Source organism: Lolium rigidum, chromosome 1, assembly GCF_022539505.1.
Source record: "Lolium rigidum isolate FL_2022 chromosome 1, APGP_CSIRO_Lrig_0.1, whole genome shotgun sequence".
Taxonomy (NCBI): domain Eukaryota; kingdom Viridiplantae; phylum Streptophyta; class Magnoliopsida; order Poales; family Poaceae; genus Lolium; species Lolium rigidum.
The window spans coordinates 48,456,778-48,470,284 of record NC_061508.1 but is presented as its reverse complement, the minus strand read 5'-3'; the positions used below and the strand labels follow the sequence as shown (position 1 = coordinate 48,470,284).

The 13,507-nt window shown below is 50.5% G+C and overlaps 2 protein-coding genes across 3 annotated transcripts; both read left to right on the top strand.

Moving 5' to 3' along the window:
* The first annotated feature begins 205 nt into the window (after window positions 1-205).
* On the top strand, window positions 206-1,348 carry LOC124707597 (geraniol 8-hydroxylase-like). The gene is made up of 2 exons (XM_047239262.1): window positions 206-1,126; window positions 1,328-1,348. The coding sequence occupies exons 1-2, from the start codon at window positions 236-238 to the stop codon at window positions 1,346-1,348; spliced, it is 912 nt and encodes a 303-aa protein (XP_047095218.1). The 5' UTR covers window positions 206-235.
* Window positions 1,349-6,497: 5,149 nt separating this feature from the next.
* LOC124685303 (geraniol 8-hydroxylase-like) lies at window positions 6,498-11,736 on the top strand. 2 transcript variants are annotated; one of them, XM_047219643.1, is made up of 3 exons: window positions 6,498-7,424; window positions 10,850-11,404; window positions 11,501-11,736. In XM_047219643.1, exons 1-3 carry the CDS (start codon window positions 6,534-6,536, stop codon window positions 11,516-11,518), a joined length of 1,464 nt encoding a protein of 487 aa, XP_047075599.1. In that variant the 5' UTR covers window positions 6,498-6,533; the 3' UTR covers window positions 11,519-11,736. The 2 variants fall into 2 exon arrangements, with proteins under 2 accessions (XP_047075599.1, XP_047075598.1); XM_047219642.1 differs by having other exon boundaries at window positions 10,850-11,736.
* The last annotated feature ends 1,771 nt before the right edge of the window (window positions 11,737-13,507 follow it).

The window sequence follows — 13,507 nt, the reverse complement described above, 5'->3', positions numbered from 1 at the left end:
TGGGGATTAAACTCGCTCATACTCTAGCACCAAACATGCATTAGGGATAAGTAGGTATTTAAAATTTGAAGCGGATTATCCCCACTAATCCTCACTAAAACTCTAGTACTCCGTACCAAACAAGGCCTAATTGAGATGTACAGAGCCGAGCCTCCATATATACTACAGATCATGCTCTAGTTTTATGAATTATCGCCACGCACACACTACTGGTCGGTGTGAACCAGATAGTACAATGACTTTGTATCTTGCCTGGCTGCCATGGCTAGTCGCCTCCCTCTTCGCCATCTACCTGCTCGACCTCTTCGCCCACGCACGCCGCCGCCTCCCTCCAGGCCCCACTCCCCTGCCACTCATCGGCAGCCTCCACCTCCTGGGCGACCAGCCGCACCGCTCCCTCGCCCGTCTCGCCGGGACCTACGGCCCGCTCATGTCCCTCCGCTTGGGTGCGGTCACCACGGTGGTCGCCTCCTCCCCGGACGCCGCCCGCGAGATCCTGCAGAAGCATGACGCCGTCTTCGCCACCCGCTTAGTAAACGACGCCGTGGGCGACCATGCGAGGAACTCCGTCTCCTGGCTTCCCCACGCGCCACGGTGGCGCTCGCTGCGGAAGACCATGGCCACGGAGCTCTTTGCGCCGCACCGGCTTGACGCGCTCCAGGGCCTCCGGAGCGACAAGGCGCGGGAGCTCGCTGCCCACGTCGCCCGGCTTGCAAGCGACGGTGTCGAGATTGACGTCGGCCGCGTGGCGTTCACGACGATCCTGAACCTCCTATCCGGCACCATCTTCTCGAGGGACCTCACGAGCCTGGACGACCACGGCGGGTCCAAGGAGTTCCAGGTGCTGGTGGCCGAGATCATGGAGGCCGCGGGTTCTCCGAACGTGTCGGACTTCTTCCCGGCGCTCGCGCGTGCCGACCTGCAGGGGCTGCGCCGGCAGATGGCAAGGATGTTCGCGCGGCTGCACGCGGTGTTCGACGCAGAGGTGGACCGGAGGCAGCGGAGGCGTGAGGACGGCGATCCCGGGAAGGAGAGCGAGGACTTCCTCGACGTGCTGCTCGAAGTCGCGGCGCGTGACGGTGCCAAGGCCGGCCTCGACCGCGACACGCTGAGATCGCTGTTCACGGTAACCAGATCTTGTCTTGACTCGACTCTACTTATTCGTTTCCTTACCCTTTTCAAATAATGTGCATGTTGATAAGATCACGGTACTGCTATCCACCAACAACAAAGGCTGCACTGCTGCCACACAAACATCATTTTCAATTGAACAAGTGCTACCAATAGCTGCAATTTAACAATGTACTGTGAATGATTAAATAAACAGCGCGTGGTAGACGTGATGTAATATTATATTCAAACCACGCTGGCCTTTCCCGCTTAACAACTCAGCAGTCGATAGGAGCACAAAAACAGAATAACATATCATTGTCAAGCTGACTGACATGGAATATATGGCATGTAATAAAAGTTAAATTGCACTGAGGAGAACATATCATGTAGAGCAACAATATATGCAATATCTATATAGATAATGATCCTTTACCAACCATAGCTAGCAGTATATAGAGAGATGCAGATTTGGGTGCCATAGCTAGGAATTTTTTTTTGTCGTGCAATCCATTTTATTACTCAGAAAGTGTTCGGATTACAATCTGCTTGGAGAGCTCTAAGCAGGAAACCAGTTGTTGCATCAAAGCATAAAGAAGAGTCTATGCTAAGAGCTTCTCTGCTCATAAATGACTAAACACCTTCAGTTCATTTAAGATGTCAGGACCATCAGCTCTCACTTGTCGCTCATCTTGCCAAAGGAAGATAACAAAGGAATTGTCCGTTTGCAAGATCACCTTGGTGAGGTTAAGTTTCACCACAGCTTTTATTCTCTCCCAACAGGCCTGCAGTTAAGCATCTACCTTTTAATGGTACAGTAAAAGAAACATGAAATTCCACTGAAAGTTTGTCTTCAGGACAATATCATCCAAAGGCTGCTCGGTTATAACCTTTTACCATCTCCACGAAATCCACGTGAACTGGAGTAGAAAATCGAATTCATCAGAAAACTTTTAGTGGTATTTTCTTAAACCCTGGATCTTTTAGTGGTACATAACCAATTTATAAAGGGAGGGTCCTCCACAGAGTCATGACGAACAACCCATCCTGCAATTAAAGAGCTAATGCACTATCTGTGATGACATAGCCCCTTGAAGCTGATGAGCTCAATATACTATAGTAGTCACCAAAAACAGAAAGAAAATGATATTTTCAAGTGGGAATAACGTGTACAAAAAAATAGAATATCATAGATAGCCATCAGCTCACCTTCTTGCTTTTGAATGTGCAGCCAGCTTTACAATTTTTGCTCCGAAGAGAAAAAAAATGTTTAGAGTATTTCCACGTGATTTTTTGCACTTATATTTTCAATATTTAAGGAGTCAAAAACAATTATATGAAAACCACATGTTGTAACAACCGCTAGTATAAAAGGCAACTTGAGCTAAATATTAAACCACTAGCTGATAGAAGGTGAGAAGAGATGTTGTGGTTCAAACTGTGTCCACCACAAGATATTACCAGAAATTTACGGAACATACACAATATAATGCAATTTAAGTCATGTGGTGGAAACAAATTTAGGTTTTTTCAACACAGATTTAGGTTAAGCATATATGAACCTTGGACCTGAAGCAATTTTTCCTGTTTTCAATTCTCTCAACTACACGGCTGAACACCTCTAGCTTATCTACTCATTTTTGCACGAAAGCAATGGGATGAAAAGTTAGAAAGTTGTATCTGCATAGCATAGTCTCCATTCAGTAAACAAAGCTAAGTTACAGTTGGATAAAGTTACAATTCGAAGTGCTCTTAGTCTAGCTCTAATCTCACAGTGAACACTCCCACGTTCACATGTATCTACTATATTTATGATACATAGATTCACCCTGAAAACCTATATATTGTAACTCGTACTTGGTATTGTAGGTTTACACCGAATTTTCTGTTAAAGCATGCTTACCATACATATGCAACAGGCCGTCTATATTTACACCACATTTAGTACTAACTATCTCAGTGATTGTAAAACTCATGAGTAAATAAAGATAAGACTTGCAAATAGACGCACCCAAATTAAACTTACCATCTACATATTTAGTAGCATCAGTAGAGCAGCCAACCAACCTATTGTGAACATTTTTCTAAGATTTCAGCACAAAAGATTCATTTCGTAGCTACTTTTTCTTATCATGTCTCGAAATTCTATCGTGAACAATTATCTTATTTCTGGGATGCAAGTTTTTTCTTTGTTGAGCTGGACCATGTTCTTTGTTCAGCCATAGCATGAATGTTATCTTTAGAATCCAAGTGTCCATGTTATACATCTTATCTTATTCACTTAACTACTTGTATTCTTATTGTCAACATCTCTTAAGGCATCCATAGAATCTATCAGTCATAACTCGTACCCCATTAGCACCTTGTAGACTCTCATATCTTGAGCATTGATGACGTAAATAATATTATTTTATCGCCACTAGAATATCGTCACTGTGCCCCAATCGCCAGATGAGAAACTAACAGAGACTATCGAAATTAATTTTATCATCAGTGGTGCATCGTACATGTGACGAATAAAATGTATGTCACTGGTACACATAACCAGTGACCGTATACTGGTGACATTGATCTCCACCATCACTAGTGGGAAAAAAACGTGTTGTCACTGGTAAGACTTTTTTTAGTAACGCTTCCTGCGTACTAGGCCCATGTGGTGGTCTTACCTCGGGTTGATCCTAGATCGGGCCCAAACTAGGCCCGCGTCGCTACCTCCCAACGCATTAGCGCTGCAACGTGCAGCTCCATGCAGACGCGTCAACAGCCGTCCGTCGGACGAGTGTGCAACAGCCATGACCCACTGGCCCGGATCAGGCCTGGGACTGGCCCGCACAGCTGGAGAGCACCACCCAGGGCCAACCGCTTGTCTGCTCCGCCATAGCCCAGTGTCGCTGTCTGGCCTTACATGACTTCTTCTCCTCCATACTCCTCGAGGCCATGCCTCTCGCACCGAGGCACATGCGCACCACATATGTCGTCCTCCTTCGGTGGGACAGGCGCTGCCATTGCCAGCGACAACAACTACCAAGGTAACAGGATGGGGTAGAGGTAGAGAGGGGGGAGGTTAGCTCCGGATTCGCTCGGCGGAAGCGGCCCAAGAGGGGTGCCAAAAGAAAGGGCCTTCATGGCCGAGACTGGCGATAGTCTCATGCACGGGACCTCCCGTGCACAATGTTATTAGGTATCATCATGTTTCAATGTTTTTTTTTTTTTTTTTTTTTGAATCGAACTACGGCGGGCTTACGCCAGCCTGAACACCTTTCATAACCCTCAAAATTTACAGTGGTCCATTACAAGTTTTTAGAGGACAAGAGAAGAGCTAGGATTTAGAGAAGCTCGGGGGGATCATACATGATACACCACGAATTTAGAATGCATCTAGAGTTTTCTTTTGGGCAGCGGTAGGCCCACAACCGAACATCTTGAACGCGAGTTCTTCACAACGAGGGAAGGCTTTCATCAACATTGTTGAAGACGAGGGCATTCCTTCGTTTCCAAATGTTCCGGAGAATAGCGGTGTTGACGGTGGCTTCTTCGAAGCTTCGGAAGAGGAGCTGCAACACGTCATTCGGCGAGGCATTGCTCGAGATGAGTAGCGTCGGGGTGGAAGAAGCTCCAAACATCTTGCGCCCTAGGGCACCGAATCAGCAAGTGATCGGTGTCTTCGTCGACAAGGCGAGGAGGGGCAAGCGGCCGAGGAGGCCACGCAGTGTGACGGAAGCGGCGCTCGTTGGTGGGGAGGCGTCGTCGTCGAGCGAGCCAGCAGAAGACCTTGCATTTCAGCGGCGCAGCAGTTCTCCGGACCATGTTTGCACGATCATCCACTGCAGATGCTCGAAAGAATTGGTGTAGAAATCTTTGTTTGTTAGTCCTTTGTTAGTGAGGCGTCCCACACGAGCGTCCGGGGTACCGGGCGAAGCACTACGGAGCCAAGCTCGCTAGTGAGGGCAAGGAGGTCACCCGTTGCGGCATGAGAGAGGCGAGGGCCAAGGTTGGAGTTAAGGCCGGTGTGGAGAACATGGAAGACGAAGCATTAGGGCGAATAGAATGAGAGAAGAGGGCGGGGTAGCGTTCATGAAAGGGGGCCGGACCAAGCCATAGATCAAGCCAGAAAGAGGTGGAATTCCCATCTCCGACGGACACTTTGGAGATGAGGCGAAAGGTAGATAACCCGGCAAGAATATCCTTCCAAATGGCGGTGTCCAGGGAGTGGCGGTCGCCCATGTCGTGATTATCAGTCCACCCATAGGAGCGACGGAACCAAGCAACCCGGGGAGCATCGGAGGCGAGTGCGGCTTAGAGAGAAATTTACCAAGGAGAGCGGAGTTTTGGGCCGGTAAGGAGATGACCCCCAACCCCCTTGCTTTTTGGGAGCACGGACGTCGGTCCGAGCGACTTTGCATTGACCACCGTTGCACGTTTCTTCACCCGTCCAGAGAAAGGCACGTCTACGCTTATCAATGGCCTCGATAACCCCAGCGGGGAGGAGCCCCGCATTCATGGCGTGGGCAAGCATGGAGGTTAGGACAGAATTGACCAACGGAAGACGCCCCCCATGGGAAGGGATCTGCCCCTCCAGCTGGAAAGGCGCATGTCACTTTTCAAGATAATGGGGGCAAAATTTGCCAACCGAAGCTTGTGAGTAGATAGCGGAAGGCCGAGATAGGTTTGGGGGAAGGAGGAGACGAGCGCACCCGAAATTTTCGGCGGCTTGAGCGGCTTCGCGGAGCTCATCCCGATTGGGACGAAAGTGCTCTTGTGGAAGTTGATGGCCGGACCGGTGGCCGCGGTGAAATCGTCCAAAATCCTTTTTAGATTGGTCACATGCTGCGGGATAGCCCTGATAATAATAAGGGTGTCATCGGCATATTGAAGGATTGGGCGGGGAGATCATCCACCGAGAGGGTGGAGGAGGAGCCCATCTCGGGAAGCTTGGAGGAGGAGCTGCTGGAGGACATCGGCAACAATGTTGAACAAGAAGGGGGAGAGGGGTCCCCTTGGCGTAGGCCACGCCTACATTGGATCCATCTGCCCGGAACACCGTTGAGAAGAACAGAAGTTTGACTAGAAAGATTGAGCATTTTGATCCAAGCCCGCCATAAGTCAGGGAAACCTTTGGCGAGAAGGATTCGGTCAAGCGCCTACATTCAATGTTTTTTCTCAAACTCAAACACAAAGTTTATCAATGAAACTTGATGAAACAAATAGCACGGATCTTAGAGAGGGATATCAATGATAGAAACATGCACGGTGCATGGGACAAACACATGTCTCCTCTGGGGCCGCCCTGCTGTATACTCGTGTCGACTACTAGTTGAGATGTACGAGCCGAGCCTCCATATATACAGATCATACTCTCGTCCTCTTATTATCGCCACGCACACGACACCACTGGTCGGTGTGTACCATATAGTAGGAGTACAATGTTTCTGTTTCTTGCCTGGCTGCCATGGCTCGTCGCCTCCCTCTTCTCCATCTACCTCCTCCACCTCCTCGCCCACGCACGCCGCCGCCTCCCTCCAGGCCCCATTCCCCTGCCACTCATCGGCAGCCTCCATCTTATCGGCGACCAGCCGCACCGCTCCCTCGCCCGCCTCGCCAGGACCTACGGCCCGCTCATGTCCCTCCGCTTGGGCGCGGTCACCACGGTGGTCGCCTCCTCCCCGGACGTCGCCCGTGAGCTCTTACAGAAGCACGACGCCGTCTTCGCCACCCGCTTAGTAAACGACGCCGTGGGCGACCACGGCAGGTACTCGGTCGCCGCGCTCCCCATCGGACCGCGGTGGCGCTCGCTGCGGAAGACCATGACCACGGAGCTCTTTGCGCCGCATCGGCTCGACGCGCTCCAGGGCCTCCGGAGCGACAAGGTGCGGGAGCTCGCCGCCCACGTCGCGCGGCTTGCGAGCGACGGTGCCGAGATTGACGTCGGCCGCGTGGCGTTCACGACGATCCTGAACCTCCTGTCCGGCACCATCTTCTCGAGGGACCTCACGAGCCTCGACGACCACGTAGGGTCCAAGGAGTTCCAGGTGTTGGTGGCTGAGATCATGGAGGCTGGGGGCTGTCCGAACGTGTCGGACTTCTTCCCGGCGCTCGCGCATGCCGACCTGCAGGGGCTGCGCCGGCGGATGGCGAGGATGTTCGCGCGGCTGCACGCGGTGTTCGACGCAGAGGTGGACCGGAGGCAGCGGAGGCGCGTGGACGGCGATACCGGGAAGGAGAGCGACGACTTCCTCGACGTGCTGCTCGACGTCGCGGCGCGTGACGGCGCCAAGGCCGGCCTCGACCGCGACACGCTGAGGTCGCTGTTCACGGTAACAACATCTTGTCTTGACTCGACCCTGCATAAAGAATAAAAGATAGACTTTGTAATTTTTGTGTAGCTGAGAACTAAGGCATTAGTTTGGATATGCAGTGGCACTCCCAGCCGGCCGGAGTTTCTATCCTCTCTGGATAAATTTCGGTTGTCTCATCACTTTTTTTTTCAATAGAAAACCATGGGCTCTTTCCTAGGTAATCATTTTTTTAAATAATTTGTGTAGCTCAAAATATAGAACATTTGAAATATAGATTTTACACATTAGTGGGATATATCATTAGCTATTTTTAGAATTTATTTCACAATTTTGTTGAACCTAGCCATTGTCCTTTTCATTGATTAAGTCGAAAAAGAAGTTGAACTCTTTATAAGGAAAACCGTCCAAAAACCTGATACAACAGCTAACACAACACGCCAACCTTGAGGTCGCGCCCACATACGAGTCGATGACCAAGCCGCCTGAACGACCAAGGTCGACACCCCAACACCTCAACGCGGTAAGGCGGAGGCAAAAGATCGGAGCCGCCGCTCCAACATCCACACCGGCCCTGAGGCCGCGCCCCCACGCGAGCCGACGACCAAGTCACCCAAGCAACCAAAGCCGACACCCTGACACCTCGACGCAACACGGCGGAGGCGATATCCCGGAGCCGCCGCTCCGGCATCCACGCTAGCCCCAGGGCCGCGCACCGCCTAGCCGAAGAAGAGAAGCTCGCCGACCCCAACCACCAAAGCGCTCCACTAGTCCCTCCGATCGGCGGCACATCCAAAGCGAGCCCCCAACAGGAAAGTGACGTAAGTGCGTCAGCCTCGCCCGATCCCATGCTAGATCTGGAGTGTCCCCCGGAGAATCCCGGGTGGAGGAGCAAGAACATTGCCACGTTGACGCCTCCAAGAAAGACACGACACCAAAGGGCGTCGCCATCATCGGACCCTACAGGGAGTTGCAAACTTCGCACCCGCCCCTGGAGGACCGGCCGAACCACCATCCCCAACACTCACATAGCAACGCCTGCCCAGCGCGCCTGACTTATGCGGCCACAAACGAAACAAGGCGCCGGGGCCTAGAACCGCCTCACGCCAGAGCCACCTCCTAGCTAGGCACGATTAAGAACCACCAAACCGGGGCCGCCGCCCCGGCATCTGAGCGCCACGGCAAGCCCGAGATCGACGGGCACCCTCGAAGCTAAGTCAACGACCGACACGAAGAGATCGTGACGTCCGTCGTCGAAGTCATCGAAAATAGGCACCCGAGCCCAGCATCCCTTGCGCCGCCACACCTAGGCTCCTCGCCACCGCAATGAAAGAGTCGTCGTCCGAATCATCACCGCCGCCCGCGAGATAGTCGTCGTAGCGACTAGAGCGAACCCGGGCAGCTGTCGCGACGCTCGGGCTTGAAGACCACCACCCCCAACTTCCTCCACCTCAACTCTAGGACACGGTGCGGAATCCCGAGATCCGCCACAACCGGCCACACACCGGTCGGTCAACTCCAGACCACCTCCAGCGAGGAAGAAGACCGCCACCACCATGTCCGGGGCCGCTGCCCCGACGTCCACGAGATGCCAGCAAACCGCATGTCGGTAGGTAGTGCTGCAGCTCCACCATGCCCAGCCGCCCGGAGGCACCACCGCGAAGCAGCAAACGGTCGCCTTGCACCAGGAGCTGTCGCGCACGCCGCGGCCCGGCAAGCCCATCTGGGCTCAGACTGGGTCTTGGCCGAAATCGCCGCCGGGAGCGCCGCCTCAAGCACAGGCCACACCAGCGTCGTCCGCCACCGCATCCCATCGCTCGCTGCACCTCGTCGCCGTCAAGCCGCCACAAGCGCCGGAGAAGACAAAGTCGGGACGCCGGGCAGCCCTCGCATCCACCGCAGGATCCCCCAGCGACCTTTGGCAGCGGGGGCCGCCGCCACCGCGGCGAGGCCAGCAGCAGCGGCAGAAGGACGGAGGAGGCCGAGGGACCGGCGGCGGCGCGAGGTTTGTTTCCCCCGAGCCACCCGCCGCGGGCGACCCCATTTCACAATTTTGTGAAATCTATAAATATAACTTTTCGAATTTTCTAATATGCCAAGAGCACCAGGAGCCAAAATGACTTTCCACGCATTATTAGTCTTTTCAAGTACTGTGCATATTGATAAGATTACCGTACTGCTACCCAATCTGCAACTGCTGAGACATGGACTTTTGTGCCCTTCACGTGGGCTACGGCCAACAACAGCAAAGGCTGCACTGCTGCCACACAATTGCACAAACATCATTATCAATTGAACAAGTACTACCACTAGCTGCAATTTAATAATCTACTGTGAATGATTAAATAAGCAGCACGGGGCCGAGGGTGAATTATACTACTTGATTCTGTTTTCCCAATGACTGCCATTTGACTGACTGACGAAGATTAAGAACGTGCAGACCTTGCAACAACAAAACTTCTTACTTATAATTCTTATTATTTTTTGGCCTGTTTATATTGATGTTCATGATTATTAATAGCTCGGCGAAATTTTTGCAAAAAAAAAAACAAACGCATACAACACATCGCCAACTAGTGATATGGGTAGAATAACTGGAAAGAAAAAATCACCTACTCCATCCATTCTAAAATAATTGACTGCCTATATTTTTCATGAGTTCGGATATAAAGAAAACTATGTCAATATTTATAGGTGAAATCTATATGTTATGATAAATCCATGCGAGAGGAAGAACAGGGAAGTGTAAAGAAAATTGTGAAAGGAGGAATAAAGGTCCGGAAAGGGAATTTGAACTAGGGTTTGGGTGATGTTGATTGATAAACGACCTTGATCATGACGTGCACCCCTGGCCTCGAAGAAGATGGTGGCAACGACAACCACCATATCTAGCACTGGATGTTCATGGATGTTGGCGGTAAATTTACTTTGCCCTAATGACTTAAATGGGCACCGATTGTGGCGTTATTGCTCTTGATGTGTGGAAGATCCGAGCAAGGAGGAGAATTTTGGTGAAGGAGGGGAGATGCATGAATGATATGAAGGTGAAAAAAGGTGGAGGGGGAGGAGGACATAAGTAGGGAGATGAACGAGTTGAGTAAAAGGCGGGTTGGTTCGCACCCTCCATCACAATAAGCATGTAGAAGAAAACGGATTTTTGAGCTAAATAATAAAGTAGATGTAAATTTATCATCACATAAAAAATTATAGGGATCTCAGAAAAATAAAGATCAAACTTTTACATATTCAAGAGTGTGTTGCTATCTTAAATGTGTCGCCTATTTATGCAGGGTCCGATTAGATATTTTTATTTGTGTGCACATAGTTCAAAGTCAACTAGAAAACATATATATTCTTATTATACATTAGCAAATATGTTCATTGCATATGGTAAATATGTATATGACTACTAATTACTTCTCAACACATTTTATGTTTTGTTGCAGGATTTGTTTGTTGCAGGCAGTGACACAAGTTCAAGCACGGTGGAATGGGCGATGGTGGAGCTTCTCCGGAACCCATCATCAATGGTGAAAGCCCACGAGGAGCTCACACAAGTCATCAACATGAGGAGGAGCATCGAAGAATCTGATATTGACCAATTGCCATACCTTCAAGCCGTAGTCAAGGAGACATTTCGGTTGCATCCTCCGGTTCCATTGTTGCTACCGCGGCAAGCCCAAGCAAATGTAAGTATAGCGGGTTTCATGGTGCCCCAAGGCGCCCGTGTGCTAGTGAATGTGTGGGCTATGGGCCGAGACGAAGGCATCTGGCTTGAACCAGACAAGTTCATGCCGGAGAGGTTTCTCGGGAGGACGGTGGACTACAAAGGTGGTGATTTCGAGCTCCTCCCGTTCGGTGCAGGGCGGCGGGTGTGCCCTGGGATGCCGTTGGCGAGCAGGATGGTGCATGTGGTCCTCGCAACATTGTTGAATCAGTTCGAGTGGAAGCTCCCGGTGGAGGTGGAAAGGGCAGGGATTGATATGACTGAAAAGTTCGGGGTGAGCCTCACAAAAGTTGTTCCTCTTTGTGCTATAGCCATACCAATTTGAGCGAAAAAATAATATAATAATGTGTCATCCTCATTTGTCTCTTAGAACTATACCTCACTATGACGTGTGAAGTGTGCTTCGTCACAAGATGAGCAGACCTTGTGAGGTAGGATCCTAGTATATATTTAAGATCAGATTTTGGATGTGCATTTTTGGTTTCCGTTTCCCGCATGTAAAACTTATGCATCACGTATTCGAATGGATATTGATCGTTGATGTGGCAGTAGTAAAGACCACGGTGGGTTAAAAGTTAAGTGAATCATTACACTCTTTCTTTTATACAGGGAATTAGGGTTTGTAGCGATGTGTGGAGTGTCAGGCTGTGTCTTGGATCGTAAAAATGCTGGCTGATTTTAGTGGACGTGTCTTGTCTTTAAATTTGAATGCCCATAATCAATACCTTGTGTCTGCCGCTGCCACTTCGAGCAACCTCCTAGCTAGGCACCATTAAGAACCACCAAATCGGGGCCGCCGCCCCGGCATCCGTGCGCCATGTCAAGCCCGAGATCGACGGGCACCCTCGAAGCTAAGTCAACGACCGACACGACGTGATGTCCGTCGTCCAAGCCGTCGAAAATACGCAGTCGAGCCCAGCATCCCTTGCACCGCCACACCTAGGCTCCTCGCCACTACAACGAAAGAGTCGCCATCTGAATCATCACCGCTGCCCGCGAGATAGTCGTTGTAGCGACCAGAGCAAACCCGGGCAGCTGCCGTGGCACTCGGGGCTGAAGACCACCACCGCCAACTTCCACCACCTCAACTCTAGGACACGGTGCGGAATCCCGAGATCCGCCACAACCGGCCACACACTGGTCGGTCAACTCCAGACCACCTCCAGCGAGGAAGAAGACCGTTGATGACCCACAAGTATAGGGGGTGTATCGTAGTATCTTCGATAAGTAAGAATGTCGATCCCAACGAGGAGCAGAAGGTGTTGACAAGCAGTTTCGATGAAGGATTCACTGTAAATGCTCACAGACAAGTATTCAGGGGGTTTTGATGTAGCAGATGAAATAAGTACAAGTAAGTAAAGTACGAGAGAAATAATTGCAGCGAGTGGTCCAATCCTTTTTTAGCACAAAGGACAAGCCGGTTTGTTTACTTATAATGACCAAACGTTCTCGAGGACACACGGGGTTTTAGTCTAGTGCTTTCGCTACATACAGTTGATTAATCTTCATTGTTTTGATAAGTGTTGTGTGGGTGAACCTATGCTAATGTACCGCCCTTCCTAGGACTAATACATACTTGTGATTATACCCCTTGCAAGCATCCGCAACTACAAGAAAGTAATTAAGATAAATCTAACCACGAGCCTTAAACTGCGAGATCCTGCGATCCCTCCTGCATCGATATACCAACAGGGGTTTAGGTTTCTGTCACTCCGGCAACCCCGCAATTGGCAAACGAGTACAAGATGCATTCTCCTAGGCCCATAAATGGTGAAGTGTCGTGTAGTCGACGTTCACACGACACCACTAGAAGAATAACACCACAACTTAAATATCATAACATTGAATATTACTCGACCATAGTTCACTACTAACATTTAGACTTCACCCATGTCCTCAAGAACTAAACGAACTACTCACGAGACATCATATGGAACATGATCAGAGGTGATATGATGATGAATAACAATCTGAACATAAACCTTGGTTCAATGGTTTCACTCAATAGCATCAATAACAAGTAGAAATCAGTACCGGGAGAGTTTCCTCTATCAAACAATCAAGATCAAACCCAAATTGCTACAGCGGTGACGATGTCCAGCGGTGGAGATGGCGGTGATGATGGTGGAGATGATGATGATGGTGATGGAGATGATTTCCAGCTCGATGGCGGTGACGATGGCGTCGATTTCCCCCTCCGGGAGGGAATTTCCCCGGCGGATTCCTGCCCGCCGGAGAGCTCTTTTCTCTCTGGTGTTCTCCGCCCGCAGAGGCGGCTGTAACCCTTCGTGAGGATTCCTCTGTGGCTTAGGTCTTCGGGACGAAGGGTTTCGCGAAGAAAAGGAGGCGAAAGAGGCTGAGGGGGCCCCACACCACA

Coding starts and splice junctions, on each gene's coding strand:
- LOC124685303 (XM_047219642.1), top strand. CDS start 6,534: ATGTTTCTGTTTCTTGCCTGGCTGCCATGGCTCGTCGCCTCCCTCTTC. Junction 7,425..10,849: donor CGCTGAGGTCGCTGTTCACG/GTAACAACATCT, acceptor GTTTTGTTGCAG/GATTTGTTTGTTGCAGGCAG.
- LOC124707597 (XM_047239262.1), top strand. CDS start 236: ATGACTTTGTATCTTGCCTGGCTGCCATGGCTAGTCGCCTCCCTCTTC. Junction 1,127..1,327: donor CGCTGAGATCGCTGTTCACG/GTAACCAGATCT, acceptor TTAAATAAACAG/CGCGTGGTAGACGTGATGTA.